The 23227-nt window shown below is 43.4% G+C and overlaps 2 protein-coding genes and 1 pseudogene across 6 annotated transcripts; 2 read left to right on the plus strand and 1 right to left on the minus strand.

Annotated features, from left to right (window-relative positions):
* Positions 1–5611: 5611 nt before the first annotated feature.
* lipea (lipase, hormone-sensitive a) lies at positions 5612–14951 on the plus strand. Of its 4 annotated transcripts, XM_079175823.1 has the most exons (11): positions 5612–5709; positions 8272–8519; positions 8881–9165; positions 9447–9537; positions 9621–9766; positions 9866–10051; positions 11033–11185; positions 11388–11532; positions 11827–12054; positions 12956–13347; positions 14006–14951. In XM_079175823.1, the coding sequence occupies exons 1-11, from the start codon at positions 5703–5705 to the stop codon at positions 14258–14260; spliced, it is 2136 nt and encodes a 711-aa protein (XP_079031949.1). In that variant the 5' UTR covers positions 5612–5702; the 3' UTR covers positions 14261–14951. The 4 variants fall into 4 exon arrangements, with proteins under 4 accessions (XP_079031949.1, XP_079031946.1, XP_079031948.1 ...); XM_079175820.1 differs by having other exon boundaries at positions 11388–12054; XM_079175822.1 differs by having other exon boundaries at positions 5666–5705; positions 11388–12054.
* Positions 14524–16890, plus strand: LOC306708389 (trypsin-2-like; annotated as a pseudogene). Its single transcript has 5 exons — positions 14524–14536; positions 15194–15486; positions 15618–15754; positions 16023–16124; positions 16843–16890. The product of its transcript is annotated as a trypsin-2-like (transcript).
* A 2013-nt stretch (positions 16891–18903) lies between these two features.
* On the minus strand, positions 18904–21654 carry apoea (apolipoprotein Ea). The gene is made up of 5 exons (XM_079175912.1): positions 21559–21654; positions 21278–21328; positions 20647–20797; positions 19589–19876; positions 18904–19368 (listed from the first exon to the last, which is right to left on the minus strand). The coding sequence occupies exons 2-5, from the start codon at positions 21318–21320 to the stop codon at positions 19062–19064; spliced, it is 789 nt and encodes a 262-aa protein (XP_079032038.1). The 5' UTR covers positions 21321–21328; positions 21559–21654; the 3' UTR covers positions 18904–19061.
* Between the last annotated feature and the right edge of the window lie 1573 nt (positions 21655–23227).

Consider the following 23227-nt stretch of genomic DNA (forward strand, 5'->3'; position numbering starts at 1 on the left):
TAGGAACCAGCATTTTTGGAATTTACGCCATATTAGGTACTAAAAGTCAGAATATGTCATCCTTTTGCTGTATTGATTTTGAACATTCAGTGAGAGATGTACTGTATGACCAGACTGCTTCACACATCTTTGTAATGGAGTTCAATGGGGTCAGAAGCACAAGCACGTTTACCCATATTATCTAAACCAGCGGGCCATGGCATCAAATGTTGGTGACAACAAAATGATAAAATGGAAAGAAGAAATACATTTTTTTTATTAAATACACAAAATAATGCATTTTTTTGTGACTTTGTCCAAATATTTCCCTTTTTCTCTGTAAGATTCCGGCTAGTTTTACCTCTTCATTGACTGACATTAAAAACGAACCAATTAGTGAGGTTACAGAGAGACGTGGCTTAATGTTAAGGGGTCAGAAGCCAAACACATTGGTAACCAGTGAATAAAAGGTTATTATCCAAATTGTTTGGGTCACTTCCTGGTTCAACTCTGACCCTTCACGTAGTTGCGTGTAAAGGCAAATAATAAACAATAAGATCCAAGTTGTAAGATGCGACATGTATTCTATGTGGCCTCCTGAAGCAAATTTTACGTGGACATGATTGTTATCACATCAACCAGGATTTTGAGAAATATGAAATATCATACTGTGTCTCATTGGCAGCTTGCAGGCTAAATAAAGAATAGAACAATTTAGACAAACTGGCACCGCCTACAGACCTTTCTATCCCTCACCCTTGCCTGCTGACTATCGCTGTGCGTGTGTTCCTCAGAGTTTGACATACATTTGTATTCAGTAAGAATCAAATGCTATGAGGACAGGAAGGCAGTGTGACTCGTTTGTCTCCCTTATTGGAAAGGAACACCTGCACCCCCAACATCCCCTCCTCTTGGCCACACTGCACAACAGTGACTGTGTTGAGCCTTCATTGCCACTATACATGTGTGTTTAGGTGACAGAGACTTGTAAATTAGCCTTAGTTTGGACATGCCGTTTCTTTTCTCACGAGTCGTTAATCGAGGTTTTCCTCCCTGCTGGCCACAATACCTTTAGTTAAAATATAAACAGCCGCTCCTAATCTCCTCGGAGGGATTAGTAGATTAGGAAATGTTCGATCAGGGCCTTTCCAGAAATCAAGTGTTTAACAGAGATCCCAAAAAACAAATATAGATAAAAAAAGAGTGTTGAAATAAATCCTGTTTCTTGTCTCATTGGCAAGGAGAGCTAGGGATGTTTAATGAGGAAATTAGACTTTTTGTGCATTAGCCTTTCGATGAATAAGATTAAAACTGAATTCGTAATTTGACTCTCTTCAGTTTCACATACTTCCTGGATCGATAAGACACGGCGAAGTTACATATCTGGGTCTCGAGTGCTGTCGATAACAAGAAAATAGCTAAACTGCTCAAAGTTGTACTGCATTGCATTGATAAGAAATTCTTAAAATTAAGAGGCACATAATCAGGAATAATTGAAGTATTTTTGTTATGGATTTGCACCAACATCTTCCTCCTAATCCCGTGACCTAACTTTTCACTACATTTCCTCGAAATCTGGAAACAAGTGTTTGATGTATATCAATGACAAGAAAACACAAAGCAGAACTAACATTTAAGGAAATCTAAGGACAACAAAGAGGCAAACAAAAAGGGCCAGAAATATTAATAGTCTCTCTCCAAACCCCGATACGATTAGCTGCCTAAAGGAGACATCAAACCACAACGAATCAAACCTCAAAGAAAGCTGCCCCTTCCCTTTCCGTGTCCCGGAGGAGAACACCAGCATGGACTTCAGGGGAGCTGTTTGCACGGCAGCTCTGTTGACAGTTTATGAGTAAACTGGCTACATTGATTGCTGCCATGGCTAAGCAGAGATCTGACACCTCGTGTCTAAGGTCAGTGGTAATCAGAGGGTCAACAAAGAAGTGGCCGTGGTCGTAACTTGACCTTTGTCAACGGGAAACTGCTTGGAGGGTTTGCTATCATCACAATGTCATCTTCTTGAGTCACAAATGCAACAAATCAGCATCCGTTTGTTGAAGTGTAGCGCAACTATTAGTAAACGATCAAATGAAATAAAAAAATAGACAAATCTGACTTCACGGAACCACAGACTGTATGGGTTACAGCTGCTGCGGTGGCATCACATCACATGTCGCATTGAATCAAAGAAAACTTGAGGCGACTGACTCCGAGCCTAGATCTGGGTACAAAAAGGATCAAACGCAGTTATCATTTGATTGGAGAGAGTCATAACTGCAGCTCAGTGATTGTATGCACACAGTGGAGACACACAGTGCCACATAAAGCTCGGACAGCAGGGTCGGGGTTAGTATAGTCACTCTGTCATCATCTTGAGCACTGACTTGCATTTTAGGTGACGGGAAATTTACAGTAGAGAATGCTGAGTCACAGAGAGGAAGAATCCTCAGGGCGTCACAGAGAAAACTAAATATCCTCATTCTTGTGATCGCGATCATTTACGAGTTTTCAGTGTAATTATTTGGATAAGTTCTTGTCTCAGACGATCCCTCATTGAATGATCTGACAGGCTTGTGTCTGTCAATGAATGCCCATTTTATTCCCTTTAGTTTCTGTCTTGACAAATCTACAACAAATCACAATGACAGGGATTATTCCTATCCGACCGATATATTTCTTCATAGTTTCCACATAGATGACCCAATTGCCTGACACTCGGCTAAACAAACACAACTGCATTCTTCCCACTCCTGAATGTCGCTGTTAAAGTAAAGTCCCTGCATGTCCATCTGCCTCCCAGTCTGTTTATGGTGTCAAACTGCAGAGGAGAGGATGTTAAATCGGAGCAGTGAAACCTGCATGGACATCAGTGGAATGAGGGACGCGTCTAAATTTACGGTTCAAGTGACAGAAATGTTGAACCAACAGAAGATCACTGAGGTGACCTTCTATCTGTGCACTATTGCTGAATATACTGTGTACTGTAAGTGTATAATAACTAAAGAACAGGAGCTACAATATAAACATCAACAAAACTAGTGTACTTTCCACACGGCGTCATATCGACACCTGAATGCTGCGTCACACACGATAAACGACCACAATAAAGACCACGCCCCATAAATTAGTCAACTGATTGATTCTGCAGAAAACATGAGGCACCTCCAACCGGGTGTTTCAGAGAGACATTTTGAATTTCACAAGGTTATTCACTCACCTCGGCAATTTCAACTGAGCGTCAGTTCACTCATGACGTCGTCTGCCATCTTAACACGGTCGATGGTCCTGAGGAAAACCTCGGCCTGACACGTGATGCTGTTCAATGAGATAAGAAAGCACAGAATGAATTCCCTCACATTAGCCTGCAGATTGAAACACCTGAGTTCACCCTTTGAATTGTATTTTACAGGCTTTACATGGTGAGAAGTATATCATCAACATCTTTTCACTTGCATATATTTATTTGTTTTAAAAATGTGGTTCAGAGGACATTGTGCAAATTCATACAACTTATTATATTATAATTCCAAATTCTCGGGCAGTAATTCATTATTTTTCTCCAGAAAAAAATGATTGAATTGATAACCTGTAGGATTATTAAAATGTTTCTATTGCACAATTAAAATTACAACAGAGCCCAACTCAAAGAAGATATCGACATATTTTTTGGATTTTTGCCAAATTTAACTCTTGCGAGTCTTTGTGGTTGTAAGAGCATTACAGATAAGGTTCTTCCCAAAATCCAAAAAACACATATTTTTCCTCTTACCTGGAGTTTTTTTTTTTTTAAATCTAGAATGTTTTGGCGTAGAGATGTCTTCCATCTCTCAATTATAATGCGGCTATGTGGCCCTCGGCTTGTGGTGCTCAAAAGCGCCGAAAACAATCCATAAATCATGACCCGGTTACTCAAAATAATCCACAGAGCTTGTTGTGAGCAGTTGAAAGAAAATAGTTCCTCCATGAAACTGCTCACAACAAGGTCTAAAAAGTAATTTTATTTTTTTATTTTGGGGAGAACTGTCCCTTTAAATTCCAAGTCCAGGCACTCAGTAGAGTAAAACTTGGCCCATGCCCAGCGTGTTGCAGATAATCTGACGGCCACTAGAGACTCCCATAACCACATCACATACTGCAGTATACTGTTCTTGCACAACATCTCTTCTACTTATTACTGTTTGTTGTATTTGTAGAACAGTGAGGAGGAGCTAGAGTACCACAACAGTACACAGAACACCACGGCTCATGGCAGAGCTCCTACAGAAGTCTGTAAATTGATAGGACACGAGTATGAAGGCCCTTTTCCACGGAAGGCATTACTTGTAAAACCTACATTTGACGTCACAGTAGGAAAAGCACAGCTGTAAATAATAAAATGTATGATGGCTGGATTCCATTTAGCTGCTACAGTTTCAGGGTCCTGGTATTGTGCGCGCTGTTATCCGTTATTACACTGTTGAATAGATCAGAGTCACAGTGCTTTGTCTGTAGAAGGCTTTATTCTAGAGGACTCCTCAGGCAACCAATAGCATGACAGGACAGCAAAATGACAAACTGTGTGAAAACAACAGTTTAAATTTGACCAATTACGTCATAACATTGACTTGGTGTCATACTTTTGACATAGAAAATAAAAAAATGACATACTATCTCATAACATCAGTATTTGTTCTACCGTTACTAATTTTTCATTTTTGGAATTAGGCTTTCATGTGTTTGATTTACAGCCTTTATAATATTGTAAATATATTAAAGTAGGTAAACGTTACATTAATCACTCTTTACTCAAACGCATGCAGGGAATAAGAGTTATGTGATATGATCACAAACGGCCATAAGTAAGGCCTTTTCTCTAATATTTTCATAATTATAACACTACTCCTTTGCAGTGATGGAGGAAGCATATATTTTATTTAAGTAAAAATTACAATACCACAGTGTAGATATACTATGTTACAAGTAAAGGCCCTACAAGCTAAATCTTACATGAGTGATGTGCAAAAGTATTTGCATCAAAATATATGTAAGTACAAAAAGTAAAAGTACTCATGCATAATGACCCATTTCAGAATCATGTAGCCTATAATATATATATTACTGAATTATAATTATGAATGCATTAATGTGCACATAATTTCAATGTTGAACCTGGTAAAGGTGGGGCTTATGTTTGGCTATATATAGTCCACTGCCTGATAGCACATAGGGATCTTTATCTATAATATATACTTGTACTAGAGTAAATGTACTAAGTTACTACTCTTTGCAGTGGGGCAGCTGTACGTGAGGTTAAAGTACTATTACCACATTGTAAAAGCAAGTAAAATGTACTTAAAGTATCATAAGTAAATATCATATTTTATAAACTCTTCATTTGGACTGCAACAAAGTAACTAGCGATGAAGCTATATCGAATAAATGTCACGTTAGTGAAGTAAAAAGTACAATATAACGACTCGAGTAAAGTACAAGTACCTCAAACATGTACTCAGGTAGCGTTACAGTAACGTGCTTGAGTACTTGTGGTTAGTTGTTTCCACCACTGACTTTGTTAATGTGCTAGCTTAGCTTACCTGTTGACCCCTTCATTAAGCTAACAGCCTGCTCACCGGGGCACGAGCGTCGCGGGTGGCTCGCGCGCTGCTCACATGACGTTTCCCAGCATTCTGCGGGCGCCCTCACAGAAACATTAAGGAAGAGGATGCGGGTCGAGTAACTCCATGGTTGGTAAGAGAAGTATTTTTAACTAAAACATGTCACGAATGTAGCTACACATCCGTCGTGTTTCGCCCATTTAAAGCGTGTTATCGTGACGGCGGATGTCAGAGACGAATGTGAAACGATGTCGTTGTATTTTAACGTTTTTACACGCGTGTAAGAAACAGTAAGCAACAGGGTGATCGACAGTCTGAAGTCCTCCAACTTGGGGTGGTGGGTAAAGTTGTCACTGGTTGTCCGGTAACCACAACAGGGAGAACGAGTATGGGTGTGTCGATTGTGTGGAGGAATGGAGACATGTTGAAAACCTACCAAACCTACGAAGATGCGTTTTTAACATTATGGGAAGCTGATCTGTGCTGGAAAGTGATATCAGTGTTGGTGACAGAGGCGAGCCTGTTGACAGGTTTACGTCAGTATCAGCTGTTTTTGGTTGAAAGAGACTACTGGAGGACAAGTTAGATTCAGCAGAGGAACAACGAGGCATTCAAGGACTGAGTTCTGCTAAACAGAAACTGAATAAGTAAAAATGAAACTAGGCCATTCTATTTTTAAATTCTGTTTTTTTGGCATAATTACTTTTGACTTAATTTCATACTTTCAACCATTAGGTTTTGCTTATAATCTAACTCCAACTAAAATATATAATACCTTAATGTGTGAGATAATATACAGTATTCTGTCCTAGAACGGTGTCAGTCTAACATCAGACATGAATGCATTCATGTCCACAATACATACGACGCATGTACATTCATATCTCATTCGTTCACCTTACACCAGGGGTCTCAAACTCATCTTCACTCTGGGCCACATCAGCATCACGGTTTCCCTCAAAGGGCCGGTTGTAAATGTAAGACTGTGTAAATGTAACTACTCCTAACATATTGGTAAATAACTGTCTCTGCATTTGATTATTGTTTATTCAAGTGTTAAAATATTGTACATGCAGTTATATAAATGTAAAAATATATTTAAGCACATTTCTGTTATTATAACTCAAATCCTTTTAATTTAGGGTTAAGAAACCCACATTACTCTATCAAACTTTTAAAGAAAATAGCAAAGACAAATATCAAACACAAGTTATTAATAACTTTGTTCAAAGCTTAAAATCCATTCAAGGGTGCGTTTGCACAATCCATGTGAAGTATTTCATGTGTTGTAAAGCCACGTTTAAAGTCGTCTTCAATGTACTCACAATACATTTCTATGTCAAATGTAGAGCAACCAGCCAAAGAGCTGCTTCTATGACTGTGTTTAAATATCTCATCATTTTGACTTTCTATCTCATCATTTCGACTATAGGGATATTTTTATTATCATCAAGTCTAACTTTACTTTTTTTTTTTTCTTGACTCAATGTATCGTTAGATAGAAACGTTGTATTTTAAGCCTGATTTTGATCAAAGCCAGTATCTGGAGTGCGGCTGTTTTCAAGGAAAAAAAGTTGAGTGAAAATGTGATGGATGGATCTAGTATTTCACCAACAGCATTATACTTCTGGCGGTGTAGAAAACTCTTGAAAGCACATTTAGACCATCATATCAGGAGATTAAAAGGACAACTAAAGATCCATGAACATTTAACGATATGAATACATTGTTTTGCTGTTGAGCTAGCCTGTGCTCAGATGCAGATCACACTGGGGGCCTCGTGGCGTTAAATGCCTTTGTAGCTTACATCTAATGGATGTTGCTCAAAGAGCATAGCATCATAAATCTAAACCTCTGCCCATAAAGACACTGGCTGCTGGACAGAAACTGACAAACCCGATCAAGCATGGGTCAGAAGTGTGATTAAGCCCACAGTGTTCATGAACAGCGTCCTGGTTTCAGTTTTTGGCTCGAGGCTGTTCTGACATGCTGCTGTTGACGCTGAAGAGATTTCCATTCTTTTAAGAGTATTTAAAGCTGCGAAGCACAAAGGTTCTGGTGTCTGCATGAGCAGTATCGTGACGCTTTAATGTAGTCTGGGATTATGACTAATGTCATCCAAAGCATGTAGTCCACGAATCACAAGTCAAATCCAATATGTACCTCCTCCAATGCTTTAAAAACAAAAGAAAACATTTCTAAAATATTTCAAAGCCATTATTAATGATCCCACCCTGTCGTATATTTCTCATGCAGTGACAGGTGACTTTCATGGTGGTACGTGCACTGCATGGAAATCCTAAAAAGTGCAAATGATGTGTTCAATTATCTGCCAACAGATATGCACGTTTGAGTAAGACATCCGCTCGTTGCGTCTTGTGTCCGTGTCTTTTGTGTTATTATTCAAATAAAGACGGCTAGAGGTGGTGCCTTGACTGGCTTCGTTTTGAAAGAACCGTCCCCAGGCTGGAGTGGAACTTCAACCCCTGACCGAGCAGATAACGAGACTAGAATCACTATGAGCAGTGAGTGTTGCTGCAGGAGATGAGGTCATTGAGATTACCCTTTTGATGTGATGGTCCCGTCTCTTCCAGACATGCATCACATGTCCGCCGAGTCGAGAGCTGCAGACGCTGATATGAAGGAGGTTAAATAAGGGTTGTCTTGTCTCTCTTCCCCCCCCCCCCCTCCCTAGTCTCAGATATGGATTACAAGGTTGTGTTCGCAGCCTTGGAGACCGTATGTGAGGACAACATTTCCATTTTGTGCGGGCCCTCCGATTTGCCGTACGGCGCCGTCGCCAGGCGCCTGGTCACGTGCATGAGAAAGATTCAGGAGCACGGCCAATCCCTGAAACCCGTGATCGCCAGCTTCACCGCCGTCTTCCACCACTACGACTTCGATGCTCAAACGCCCGGGAACGGCTACCGCACCCTGACCAAGGTACGACTGAACCCGACGCCTGGATGCGTGGCTGCGCTCACTGCTGGTTTGTTAACAGCGGTGTGTGTGTGTGTGTGTGTGTGTGTGTTTGAAGGTGTCACATGGAACAGTTTGAATCATCATTATAACATTAGGGCTGCAACTAACAAGTATTTTCTCCAATCAATTCATTATTTGGTCGATTTAAAATGTAAAAGAAATAGTAAGAATGTTACAATTTTACTATTTTTGTGGCTCTTTGTTTTGGAGCTCTATGACACAAAGAAAGCTACATAAAGCTTTGACTCCACATGTTTCTGGTCTTTTTATGGTATTTGTTGGAAAATGTAAAATACAAAAAACATTTCTCTCCGTCCTTCAGGTCTTGCTGTCTTGCCTTATGCACATCATCCACAAGGGGCGTTACATCGCCTCCAATTACAACAGTGCCTTCTTCAGGGCGGACCACAACGCGTCGGAGATGGAGGCGTACTGCAGCGCGCTGTGCCAGCTGCGGGCGCTGCTGCACCTCGCCGAGCAGCTGATCAACGACAACGGCTACGGCGAGCTGTACTCCATGCAGGACGGGGACCTGAGCCGCCGGTTCGTGCGGGAGTACAGCTCCATGCACAAGGCCTGCTTCTACGGCCGCTGTCTGGGCTTCCAGGTCGGCCGCTTTTGTCCAATTCTTAGCACGCCAAAGTTGGGTTTTCCCGCCAAAATATTATTCAAAATAACTTGGATGCGAGCCTGTCGATTGCTCTGACCCATCACTGAGCACCTCTCGTCGGGTCACTTTATGTGGCCAAACAAATCAGATCCCAAATAGCCAGTTTAGTATTATAATGTAAAGTATTTTTAAGAAAGAAAAAGAATGTGTCACTTGTTTTAATTTTCTTATTTATCTTATTTATCTTATTATTATCTGTCCATCGTTTCTTATCGCAGTTCTCGCCAAGTCTACGTCCGTTCCTCCAGACCGTTGTCATAAGCATGGTCACGTACGGAGAGACGTACAGTAAACAGCAGTCGGGTTTGGGTAAGTCTTGGTTTTGTCCATGATGTCATGGCATTGATGGACCTTTTCTCTGAAGTGCTCAAAAGCATCCCGTCCTCTTCCAGGTCTGGCGGCCCTTTCCCTCCTCACATCGGGGAAGTACGTCATCGATCCGGAGCTGCGGGGCGCCGAGTTCGAGCGCATTACCCAGAACCTGGACATGCAGTTCTGGAAGTCCTTCTGGAACCTCACGGAGTCCGGCCTTTTAGCAGTAGGCAGGGTCAATTATCCTTCTACCGACTCTCGACTCAGCTGGAGTCCCCTTTAGTGTTTTAACCGCTCAATCCGCTGCGTGTCTGTCTCCCTCCAGGGCTTCAGCAGAATAGCGTCTTACCCAGTGCAGGTGAACTTCACCCTGACTGTGCCCCCTGTCACTCTGCACCTCCCGCTGGCCTTGGACCCCAGCCTAACCGCCACCGTGTCGCCTCCGATAGCCCACTGGGGCCCCGGACCAGTCCTCATGCGTCTGATCTCCTGTGAGCTGCGAGAAGGACAGGTGAGGAATACAAATGTGGACCAGACATGGTTTTAGATTTACTTAGACAAATACTAAGAAGATGTGGGAGAAAAATGTATGTGTGTCTTGAAATATATTAGTGTAAAATCAATCATCTGCATAATTTGAAATGTATCCATGTATATTCACATTGATGCTGTGATATTGGCCCGTATCATTGTCATATGTTATTCACGTCACTGAGACAGGGAGTCTAGTATAGCGGCCTTGGAGCCCGGGTGAAGATAGAGGGGGGAAGACGTAGATCAACAAGTAGGGCGAGATTTCTACCGCAGGGGAAGAACAGGAGCCGGTCGCTGCGATGGGCGGCCAGAGGTAGAATCAGGAGAAGACGAGCGGGGAAGGAGACTATGGTTAATCAACACAACTTGTTATGACTTGTCCGAGGTACACAGTGTAACTTGTCTAGGTGAAAGTTTAGAAGATGAGGAGGACGTGTCCGAAGGAGGGGGGGGGTTATAAAATAATGTACAATGCTATTGTGACGTTAGTTGACTCCGGACAGCTCGGTTTACTTGGACACTTTGTGATGCAAATAAATCTGCGTGAACTGAAGAAAATCCAATCTTAGGACATTTGATCTTTGATCCGTTGTGATTAGTTCCACGTGAATCTTCTGTCTCTCTTTGTCCGTCATGTGACCCGATATTGACAAAGGGATTTTCCTTTAAAAGTTGTTTTAGAAAACTCTCAAGAACTCGATAGATTGGAGACCCGATCAATCGTCTGCACGAGAGACGCAACACAGAAGTGTACAATCGAATGTACAAGCCGACCCAAATCAGTATATTACCAATAACAACTGTATTATTGCTAATTTCTTTTTTTTGGGGGGGGGTTCATATAAAGTGGTTGTTTAGTATGACGTAGAAAATGTGTACGTTGTTGACATTGACATGTTTCGTTGCTTCGAGTCCTTTATTATTAATTACCTTGTGACTTGTCCTCTCACCTTTTTAGGAGAGCGAAGAGTTGCTCGCTTATTCTCGAAGCGACCCCCCCACCATCACCGCGTCCCATCTCCCCTGGGTACAGACGCAGCCTCGCTCCCCCTGGCTGATCATCCACTTCCACGGAGGCGGCTTCGTGGCCCAGACCTCCAGATCCCACGAGGTACGGCACACGAGCCACCCTGTTAACTGTATCCCAGGGTTCATACTACTACTACCACCCGTACTCTTAATCCTCTTATAATAAGTTATATTTAGCACCAGACCTTTCAATCCCACTTAGTGTTTCACAAATGTACAATGAAAGTAAGCAGGTTTTCCATTCATCACACGCATTTGTTCCGCTCTCTGTCCCCACAAATCAGAATTACCTGCGGAGTTGGTCTAAGGACCTGAGCGTGCCCATCCTCTCCGTGGACTACTCGCTGTCACCCGAAGCGCCGTTTCCCAGAGCTCTGGAGGAATGCTTCTACGCCTACTGCTGGGCTCTGAACAACTGTCATCTGCTGGGTGTGTGTGTGTGTGTGCACAGCGTCAAGCTCGAGACAACACAGGGCTGTAGTGAACCAACAGGGAGAATTCATGTCTTTACCCGTTTCACATGCGGTGTTACCGTTTGTCCCCCAGTAGGAGGGGACACCTTATGTCCTCAGTGTAGCATGTGGTTTGCTATCTGTACATTATCAGAACGTGGAGAGTGTTGTGTGCCCACTCGCATGCGGAAATGGTGGTTACCTTGTACTGCCTTGTCATATGTGCCTTCATCATTTCAAGTGTTGATTGTAAAAATAAATATTATTTCAGGCTCCACGGCGGAGCGCGTTTGCCTGGCGGGCGACAGCGCCGGAGGGAACCTCTGCATCACCGTGTCCATGAAGGCCATATGCAGCGGCATCCGGGTCCCCGACGGCATCATGGCCGCCTACCCCGCCACCTTGCTCACCACTGACGCCTCGCCGTCCCGCCTGCTCACGCTCATCGACCCGCTGCTGCCTCTAGGTGTCCTCACGAAGTGCATCAATGCCTATGCAGGTATGTGTGTGTGTGTGTGTGTGTGTACAGCATTGTTTGCCGCCTCATTTAACACAAGAGAACTTTCCGGCTCTACCAGAACAGGGTTAATGTAGAAACCGGATAACGTGAGAGGAAAAGGAAAGATGAGAGTAATGAACCTGCTGTTATGTGCACTGTTCTGCACTAAATAGTGTGTGACTGCACCTAGTTGGATATTTTTTATTGCCACAAGCCTCTGATTTACCACTGAGCCCTCTGAATCCTCCAACAATATTCATGTAACACTGAATCCATAAACAGTTCATCTTTCTGGAACAGAGAGGCTCTAGTAAGCTCCTCGTAGCGTAACGTTGTAACAGATTCTATCATATCGCCTTGATATCTTTGAAAACCTTTGCTTTTCTACACTCGTATCTCAGGTGTATCTCAGGTGTGCCTCTCTGTGTGTGTGCTTATTGTCATCACTGAGTATCATTGAGAGAACGCTTTGTTCCCCATTGCAGATGAACAGAATTATGGGTTTACATTTTGCAGAACGGACGGACTGATTCCTGTATTTGGTTTAAAAATGTCACACAACAGAAGATGCTCTGGGTGAAAGAACAAGCCTCAGTAATCTGAGTGACGTCAGCATCTTGTTGCCATGTGAACGGTGTATCTACTGTGTCGGAGGAGAAAATAAGAATCAGGATGTGTTGCCTAGCTCCCTGCAAGGACTCTGTTTTGCTCTTTAGTTTGATTATTCTCCACCCTTTAAAGACGGAACAACAAACTGTTACAGAACATCTGAAACTATCTGTGTTTCTACAGAAAAACGTCAGCATCGTTAAGAGCCACACTCGTGTTCTTCTTTCTCTCAGGTGCGTCTTTTGTCCGTCTGTCCGACACATTTGCTTACGTCGCATAATCTCCCTCCCAGGTGCAGACTCCCAGACGGTGCAGACCGCGGCGGGCAGCGGCAGCCTGAGCGCTCTGGGCAGAGACACCGCCGCGCTGCTCAGCGACCTCACCCAGGGAGCCTCCAACTGGATCCAGTCCTATCTGGACCCCATGCGGACTACGGGGGGAGTGCGCTCGCTGTCGGCAGCGCAGAGGGGGTCCGCGGGCGGCGCCGCTCGCGGGACGCCCGCTTGTGCCTCCGCGACACACTGCGGAGGGCAGGTGGGTTACCCAGAGGGCTTTGAGCCCCTGCGCTCCGAGTGCCTGGCCTTTGTTCGCCTGACGTCCTGCCCCGTCATCAGGAACCCGTTCGTGTCGCCCCTGCTGGCTCCTGCCAGCCTGCTGCGAGGCCTGCCGCCTGTACACATAGTGGTAAGAGTTTATATACCCCCGAGGGGAACCTCATGTTCACCCCGAGGACAATTTTAACTCTTAGACTAACTTCAGCAAAGGCACAGAGACAAGATGAGTCATGTTTTTTTAGCCTGGTAATCAGACTCGGATGCCATTTCCTGTTACTTAATTCATTCACTTTGATTGGCTGAAGAAATCTTGAGACTGCGTCAATACTTAGATCTGGAACCAGGCTTTAAGATTCATACGAAATGACAACAACGTCTGTGTGTTGGGCTCACGGACTGATTGACATAATCAGTAACGATGACGTAATTTTTGTTGGCTGCTTCCACTTTAACATTCCTTTCTGGACTGCATGCTAGTTTGGCACAGATTTTCTCCAGCTATTTCAAAACAGCAAAGATTTCCCTTGTTGCATTTCTGTCTGAAGACACAAACAGCTGAATGTTAACGTCATTGGATTGTGTGGAATGTGTTTTCAAGTTGATTTTCCCTTAATTGAGCTAAAAGCATGCAAGAGAAACCGTGAAGGAGCTCGGTGTGGTCCAGTTTCATGTTCCGATATTAGCTTATTCCAGATATTTCAGTAGAAATTGCAATACAGAACTATGTTTGAGTTGTTGTCCCCCCTAAACCTTGTTTCCTGATTCCTCCCCCGTGTGCGCCTCCTCAGGCCTCCGCTCTGGACGCCTTGCTGGACGACTCGGTGATGTTTGCCAAGAAGCTGCGCGACATGGGCCAGCCCGTGAGCCTGACGGTGGTGGAGGACCTGCCGCACGGCTTCCTCAGCCTGTATCAGCTCGCCAAGGAGACGGAGGTCGCCGCGGATATCTGCGTGGAGCAAATGAGGAAGATTTTTCAGCGAGGGAACCTTCGCAAGCGGCCAAAGCTGGGAGAGACGTCTCCGAGCGGCAGTCAGTCGGGTTGATTTTACCCGTCGGGACTTTGTTGTTGCCGGGGCGAAAAAAAGACATCTGACTGTAATGAGGGAGGGATGCAGTCGATTGGAGAAAAAGGAAAGAAGTCAGGGAGAATTATGAGGGCTGCAACGAAACCTTTAAAACTAGAGGACGCTGAGGGACGCTGCGCTTGAAACCTTAAGGTTTCAAGCGCAACATTTTTTCTGTCACCAGCTATAATCGAGAGAGACGCTTAAAACTTTCTTTACCAGCTCTGATGTGATCCGAAATGATGACAAAGCGAGGCAATGATGATCTTGTCTGTCCCACATATTCAAGATCCAGATCCAAACGCACATTGAGACTATTACAGGCTGTCGTGAAGTTCCCCCCACCCAGCCCCTGTAGTCGTTTCTTATCTGACGTACTGTACGTCAGGAGTGGGAGCTGCTGTGCCTTGAATTTAAAGTGCTGCTAAAGTGTGTGAGGAGAAGCTTTGCCTACATTACTGCACAAACTGACAAGGTTTACTTGGACAGAAAAACACATTTCAGACACACTCTGATTATTTTTATTATATGGTTTTGTTTACCAGCGGTATGTGGACGTGGGTTATGAAAGTTACTTGCTGTACTGTAAATGAATTCTTAACATATGTTAAATATTTAACACTTTGTTCTTTATATTTAAAGTCTGAATTAAAGTCGAAACTTCCAAGGACTGCTGGTGTTTCTTTCAAGGAGCGTGGACATTTTTTCAGCAGCTCGTTTCTCCAAAAAACTGGTTTACGATTGCTATTGTTACTGAACACAAGCTTGTTGCTGCAGACATAATACCCATAACCCAAACATTCTAACAGTTGACCCCATTGACAGATTGATATTTCCCATCCTACACAGTAAGTAAGGGACGGATGGAGACCTACGACACCAACAGGTGACCATTCTAACCATCCGCATGAGCTCATCCTGCCCATTTCGTCCCACTGTGGCCTCTCGGGGACGAGGACATCGAGCTGCGTCTGGGTGAGCACCACATCGGCTACAAGGACGGGCCCGAGTTGTTCATCGCTGCCGCTGTCATCGTCCGCCACCCGGACTACGAACGTTAACCCTCAACAACGACATCATGCTGATTAAACTCACCGAGCCGGCAAAGATCGACAAGTACGTCCAGCCCGTCGCCCTGCCCGCCTGTTGCGTCCCTGCGGGCACCCGGTGTCTGGTCTCTGGATGGGGAGCCACCCAGAGCCCCTGTAAGTCTGGGGGGGGGGGGACGTTGTGTTCCAGGAGAAAACGTTTCACCAGTGTCACAGGTCAAAGAGCACTTCTTCATTTGAGTGATGAGGCCTGTTAGACTGTCTCTCTGATTCCGTGTGTGACCCAGTTGGTTGTACTAAACGCCTTCACTGCCTGGATCTGCCCATCCTGTCCCAGCAGGTCTGTGGACGCTCCTACCCCAACAGGATCACCTCCTGCATGTTCTGCGCCGGCTCCCTCGGGGGAGGAAAGGACTCCTGTCAGGTACGAGACTTTTTCACAAATTACATCTTTTTTTGCTTTATCAAATTCCTTTAGATTTTGTGTCTTCTTTTTACTTACTCTTTCATTATAATTATTATGTTTATTTGATTCACTTATTTGTAAGAGACGAGTACAGACAGAGAGTTGCAGAAGCAGTGTCCAATGTAGCTAAAGCTAATTTCCAACACCTGTCCCTTTGTGAGCATTTTGTGATTGTTTACGACAGTGTTGTTGTTGTTGTTGTTGTTGTCCCCATCTTCCCCATCAGGGAGATTCTGGTGGCCCCCTGGTGTGTAACAGGGAGCTGCAGGGTGTGGTGTCCTGGGGATGGGGCTGTGATGAGGAGGATCGTCCCGGGGTTTATGCCAATGTGGGTCCACTCAACTGACCTCTGTTCTGTGATGCTTAATATGAGTTTATAGAGTAATATGTCAACACTGTAGTCGGCACAGTCGGTAGCAATTTGTCAAAAATTAGGGACTTGAAAAAGCACTTCAGAAGTTGCCATTATTTACTGTGATCTCAGGAGGATTTTGTCTCGTGTTGTTAGACATTTTCAAATTTCTTGTTTTGGAAATTGCTGTTCAGATGGTCACCTGCCATTTATTTATTTTTGAGCTTAAAGCTCCTCTACTGCAGTAAGAGCTGTTGTGAATGATGACATGCCCTCTGTTGTGTTGTAATCAGTCAGACTTGAAGGTATTTTAGATTCCAAATATTAGTGTAGATATGGATAATGATATCAGGCCGATACTAACTCAAATGTTGGATCTGGTATTGGTGACAGTGGGGCTGATCTATTTGATTTAATTCTATGTTTATATACATGATGTACTGACATTTTTATACCTCATTGTGGCCAATTTGTTTGCTGCATTTAAAAAGGTTTAGACTTGTAATTCCCTTTCATGTTGAAGTATTCTTTCCAAGTTGCTGGTATACGTTTTATTATTTTATAATAAATAATTCAGTCTCTTTATATCCATGTATGTATTTGTCACATTTTGTTTTAGAGAGTTAAGAAAAGCAATGTTTAATTCAAGCCTGACGTGGGTTTTTTTAAGTTCTATTCATTTTATTCTCTGCAGGTCTGCCGGTTTACTGACTATATCCGCTCCACTATGGCCACTCACTGAAGAGGAAATGATATAAGCACCAAACGGCTTTACTAACCAGTTCATGACTTCTCTGACTGTTTGCAGATCATGATTTAACAGTGACAGTAAAATACTTTGTGGTCACATTAATCCACAACACAACCCACATTGAGCCCCTTTTTGTTGCCTTTAAAAACAGCCACACCAGGAGTTTTGCATGTTTATCCAATTTACAACAACAAACCACATCTACTTTACATCGCTGCTCACCATTTTCCAAACCATGTTATTGTATTTTAGAGATGTAAAGAGTTAGGACAACTATTGGGTTGATATGAAAATCCCCCAAAAAAAGAATATGATATCTTCTCGCACCATGAAAAGCAGGTTTCAATAGACGTGTCTGTGACTTTCATGATAGACAAAACTAAATAATACGATTGCTTGGAATGATCCAAAAAATCAGCATAGTGTGAATTTGACACATATAAATTGTACATGAACTCTGGTTATTAAGATCTAAACTTTCACTTGAATGCTCCTTTTTAAAAAAAAAAAAACAAGAACAATGGTGAAATGGTACAAGGAGAAGGGAGCACAGAGACTAAACATATGAGGAAAGGAGGGTGATAACGAGGGACATGTGACAGCAACGAGGGACAGGTCAAGGTACATTACATTAGTCATTTAGCAGACGATTTTATCCAAAGCGACTTACAATTCAGATTCTATCACATTCATACACGTAGGCACAGCTACGTTAGCAATTTTGGGATTAAGTGTCTTGCTCAAGGACACATCGACATGCGATTAGAGGAGCCGGGGATCGAACCCCAGACCCTCTGATTGAAGGACGCTCTGCTCGCCACAATTGCCCCATAAGGTAATGAGCGACATGTGACGGTAGCGAGCGACAGGTGACGGTAACGAGGGACAGGTGACGGTAACGAGGGACAGGTGATGTAACGAGGGACAGGTGACTAACGAGGGACAGGTGACTGTAACGAGGGACAGGTGACTGTAACGAGGGACAGGTGAAAACAATCAGGGCAGAGCAGACAATCACACACAATTAATGTTCTCTAACAAAGGAGGTGAAGAGTATCACAATGAAACAGGAAACACTAAACATGAATGAATTACCTGAAACATAACAAACAGAAGACCCAAAACCCAGAAGACAAAATCCTCAACTGATCTTCTAAAATAGCAACACTGTCCAGTCTTAACAAAAAGTCAGAGGGCATGGAGCTACACAGTCACAGTCCGGCTCTCAAGACGTTCAGCGCATTTACCCCAAAGTCAAAAAGAAATCTTCAAAAGCTACACATAGTGGCTTAATGGACTAATAAACAACATTCAGAGCTTTAATATAGCAGCTAACAGCTATTGTTTGTGTAAAGATATAATGGAGTAATGTCTACCTGAGCGGAGAATGAAGGCCTTCTCTCTCTGTGTGTGTGTGTTGTTCTCCGAGTTTCGCCATTCTTTTTTACATTTTACATAGGGCCAGTGGTCTATGCTTTTAGTGCACATGAGCGTGCACATGAGCGTGCACCATCTGGCTAGCTTGTGGCCACAACTCTGCTCTCATACAGCGGTTACACCTGGCTGGTAACCTGGTCATCGCTGCAGCCTAGCACCCATCCGCTGGTTTCCCCTAAGGGTAAACACTGTTAGCTCTGTCAGCACGTTTGCTGTAGTTTTTACTGTTAGCGCTGTTAGCACCAATAGCGAAGAGCCTTGTTGTCACCATGTTGAGAGCCGTGGAGATGCAATTTAAAATGTCCCCGATCTGGAATTATGCACATAAATGGAGTACATTAAAACAAGTTTACCTTCAAACAGGGTGTACATGTGCACTGTGTGAGCACGTGAACAAGTTGTTTTTTTGTCTCAAGTGACAGTGTCCTAATAATAATATTATGTTATCATTATAATTATTTTAGCATCTTTGAAATTATTGTAATGACACCATTTCATATTCTCTACATATTTTTATAACAATGGAGGCAAGTGTGTAACTGGTGTCATTATTGATGACAACTGATTTTCTGCACACATTTTTTATTGATGGGCCTTCGGTGACACTGAGACATACAGACTGTGTTGGACATTTGTGATGAAACAAAGAGATCTTTAATCATGAAACCGTTTCTGGAGGTGGTTTTGGTGCAGAAAGTGACGGATAAACAGACTGATTACAGGTTTCACATGTTATCGGTGAACAGGGAGACTAAAGGCTGAAACCAGCTCTTCAGCTCCTCCAACTTGTCGTCCAGGGTGGATCGCAGGTCTTCGGCGGTCTTCTCGAAGCGCTCCTTGATGTCCTCGGCCCTGGTCTGAATCTTATCCTTCATGTTCTCCGCCTGCGACTCCAGCAGATTGTTCAGGGTGGAGATCTTGTCCTGGGCGTTGTCACGCACCTGAGCAAAGTAAGGGTCCAAACGCACCCTCACGTCCTCCATGTTGTTCGAGGATGTGGATTGGACCTCCTCAAAGAAGGCAGCGACGCGTCTGGGGCGAAGAGTGAAGAAAAAGATTCAAACACACTGTAAGATTTATCACAGAAGACGTGATTTAGTATCAAAACATAGATTAGGACAAAGTATTTGGGGAAGCATCTACGAAATGAAAAGATTTAAAGTTTGGCTGGTAAAGGTTAGAGAAACTATCTGGACAGAGTTCCCCATCGACCTCCAGCAAACGCCTCCCTGCTCCAGTGGGTCTCGCTCACCTCTTGATGTCCTCCGTGTCCTTGTCGAGGCGCTTCTTCAGTTTACGGGTGTAGGCCGAGACCCTGACACTGACGTCGTCGACGTTCTGCTCCATCATGGTCTGCAGCTCCTCGCCGTACTTCTCCATCTGCTCCCGGCCCTCGCTCATGTGATCGCCCAGTTTGTCGGTCAGCCTCTGCAGGTCTCTGCCCAGGCTCTCTGCAGCGTCCTGGGTGAAGGGTGCCAGCTTGGTCAGCAGGTCCTCCTTGTACGTGGCCAGCTCGGACATGCTGTCCTGGATCAGGGTGCTGTTGGCAGGGGGCGAGGCGGATGAGGTTCAGAATTATTTGTTGGTGGTATTTGTGAAATATTTTAGAACCAAAGGGGGTCAAGAGCAAGCAAAGGCCTTTATTAAAGGTAAGATAGGAGCTGTGTTTGTACTGAGCCAACTCATGTCCAATAAATCAATGCAAAACTCTCTGGATTTTAACTGAAGATTCGGAGAGAAGAGTCAATAGTGGCTGGGACTAAACCAATAAAAGTGCACATGAGAAGTCAGAGACGTGGACTTGAGACCAGGTTGTACCATACATGTGTCGCCACACTGACACGCGCTGATTATTAACCTCCTCGCACTCGGCTGAGGACATAATGTGTGTTGTGTAACCAAGCAGAGGTCTGAAAACAACATTGAGCTGATGTTTTTCCAACTCACTCCAACAGGTCAGACAAGGAGGCAAAAAGTCAGATAAATAATGGTTGGTCCTCGTCACAGTGTTTAGAGGTATTTTAGATAGAAATACCACGATCAAAAAATAATCCATCAAGAGAAAAAGTCCTGGTTTACATCTAGTTGTGGAGTGTGATATTTGTACTGTCCTGGAATAGATTTGAAATGTTTCCTTGAGAAAGTGCAGATTAAAACACTCATAACATGACAAATAAGACCTGCAGCAGTCCGTCAGAGCAGGTATGGGTATTTATCGCACACAGGATCAAATATTCACACAAAGGTCAAAGGTGCAAATAAACCGATATATCACTCTGATAGCTTTCCATCGCTGTGAAATGAACTCACTCCAGTTCTCGGCTGATCTCCGAGCTCTTGATGTCCTTCACCACTTCGTCGGCCTTCGAGTTCAGGTCCGCGAAGTAATTGTTGATCTTGTCGACCGCTTCCTCCCAGGGCTTCTTCCACTCGTCCTGAGGCACATGTCTGGCATGGCAGCCTGTACGTTTTGGACGGAGATGAACAAACTCAGATATTCGCTTCAGACAAATCTTTGAAGTGGGAAAACAAAACAAGACGGGAGACCCTACGGATGAAACACTTTCTTCGAATAAATATAAATAAGTGTTATTTCATTTAAGGATTTCTCTTCACCTCTGAAGGACAAACCACTTGATCTGGGTCTGGGACCCATATTTGGACTACATGGACACTGAGGAGTCCAAAGACAGATTTGAGATATTTAGACTGGATGACCTGCATATCGGCCCACTGCTCACCTGTTCAGACTGTCATTCACTGTAATAGCTCCTTTTGCTTCCTTTGTAATATTATTATATACTTTCTATTATTATTAGTAGTAGCAGTAGTACTGGTAGTAGTACAAATAGTCTGAAATCTTTCAAACTCACACTAAATGAAGCCTGTCGACTGTGTTTTCAAAATAAAAAGTGTCACTAAGAAGACATTTTGGACTCACCTGATAGGACAGCCAGCACACAGATTACAGCAAAGACCCTCATGATGATAGCTGAAATATCATATAATAAAGAGGTTAAAATGAAACTCAGGTTTACGGGAAACTCAGTAGTTTTCTTACAGAAAGCTAAAATTTTCACCCATTGAACATTAATTTCAAGACTTGAAAAAAAACAACAGATGCAATGAATCATCACGACTTTTTCTTTTAATCAAACTCTTTAGACATTTCGTAAAAACTACAAGACCAACGATCTGTTTAAGAAAAGCTGTGAGACTTACCTCAGTGATCCAGATCCGTGTGACTGTGGAACTGACTGAGCTTGTCACTCAGTATTTATACAGTTCAGGTGGCTTTAATGCGATCCAATAAATGCCAGGAGGAATCGATGACTTGCGTCCGAAGTTCCCATCATGAACTGCGTTGTTGTCATCTTTTATTGCTGTGTGTGTGTGTGTGTGCGTGTGTGAGTGTGTTGTTTAGGCTCCACGTCGCACAATGAAAGTACACATGCAAGCACAGGTCAAACATTTGGAACACCCAAAATATCTGATCAGAGTTTGCATGCGGTCAAGGCCTCTGGATCCCCAGTGGGACAGTTTAATTTAACAGTTTCACACAGTTCCTGAAATGAAATGCAGTGCAGTTTATTTGCAAATGGTCCATAGTCTGCTTTAACAACCGCTGCCAGCATTTATACAACTTCTATAACCTTTCACACAGATTGGGGTAATCAATGAAACACTTTATTGTCTGTAAGTGTGGAAATGTACTTTTGGCCCAAACAGACATGACATTGACAAGCATCAGATGATGCGTTGGCACTGTATGAGTGCTTTCAGTGCTTTAATATGTAAAAGTTAAATGTTGTTGACTCAGGCAGTGGATCCTGACCTGGGGGGGTTATGAGATGAAAAGAAGCATAGAAAAGAAGAAGAAAGAAATGTCCTCTCACACAAAATCTTCTACTGGATAATGATTTGAATAAAAGTAGAAAATCCAACCAGTGACAAGGAATCACAAGTAGATATTGCTTTATTTTGGCGGGTCACAAGCCAAAAAGGTTGTATTAAGGAAACAAGCTTGTGTTGTAGTAGTGAACAGTTTTAAGTTCCTGAGAATCGGCATCACAGACCACCTGACATGGTCATCACACATCTCCATCCTGGTCAAATTTCTTAAGGAAAATGAAGACGGGAAAATTCCTGTGCCAAGTTCTTGTAAACTCTTACAAAGTAGAGAGCATCCTGAGTGGAAACATTACAAACTGCGATGGGATGTGCACAGGCACGGGACAGGAGGGCCCCGCAGAACATCATTGGTACCCATCTACGGAGCATCAGCGGTATTGGTGACAAGAGGTGCCCGCAAAAGAGCCCAGAGGATATTAAAAGACAACACCCAACCACAGCCACGGCCTGTTCACCCTGCTGACATCTGGCAAGAGATAGTGAAGTAACAGCTGCTGCACCACCAGACTTCAGAGGAGCGTCTTTCCTCAGCCTGTGGAACTCCTAAATTCCTCCCCCCACCCTCCACATATAATATTGTTTGTTTTGTTTGTCTGACGCCTCAAATTGGGGCGTTTTGGTGCACAACCCTTTTGTGCTTTGACAATAAATAACCTTGTAACCCTTGTAATTTGACAATGCTTTTATTTGCTTAAAAATGAAAGACTTTTGCAACACTGGTTGTTTCCAGAGTTTTTGGTAATACTGTACTGTCATTATCATTAGGAAGTTAAAGTGGGAAAATTATTAACATTCATTATTAATATATGTATATTTAATCCAGATGTTTTTCGACTTCTTTTTGGTGATTTTAGTTTTTCCCCCTCGGCTGGAACTATTTTGGCAAATGCTATTCATTGCTTGATGCACTTTTCATCCAGCACGCTCTCTGTCTGTGTTACTGCTCGGCCTTTCTGTGATTGATGATTTGCTGAACAGC

The sequence above is a fragment of the Pholis gunnellus genome, assembly GCF_910591455.1.
Source record: "Pholis gunnellus genome assembly, chromosome: 16".
NCBI lineage: Eukaryota > Metazoa > Chordata > Actinopteri > Perciformes > Pholidae > Pholis > Pholis gunnellus.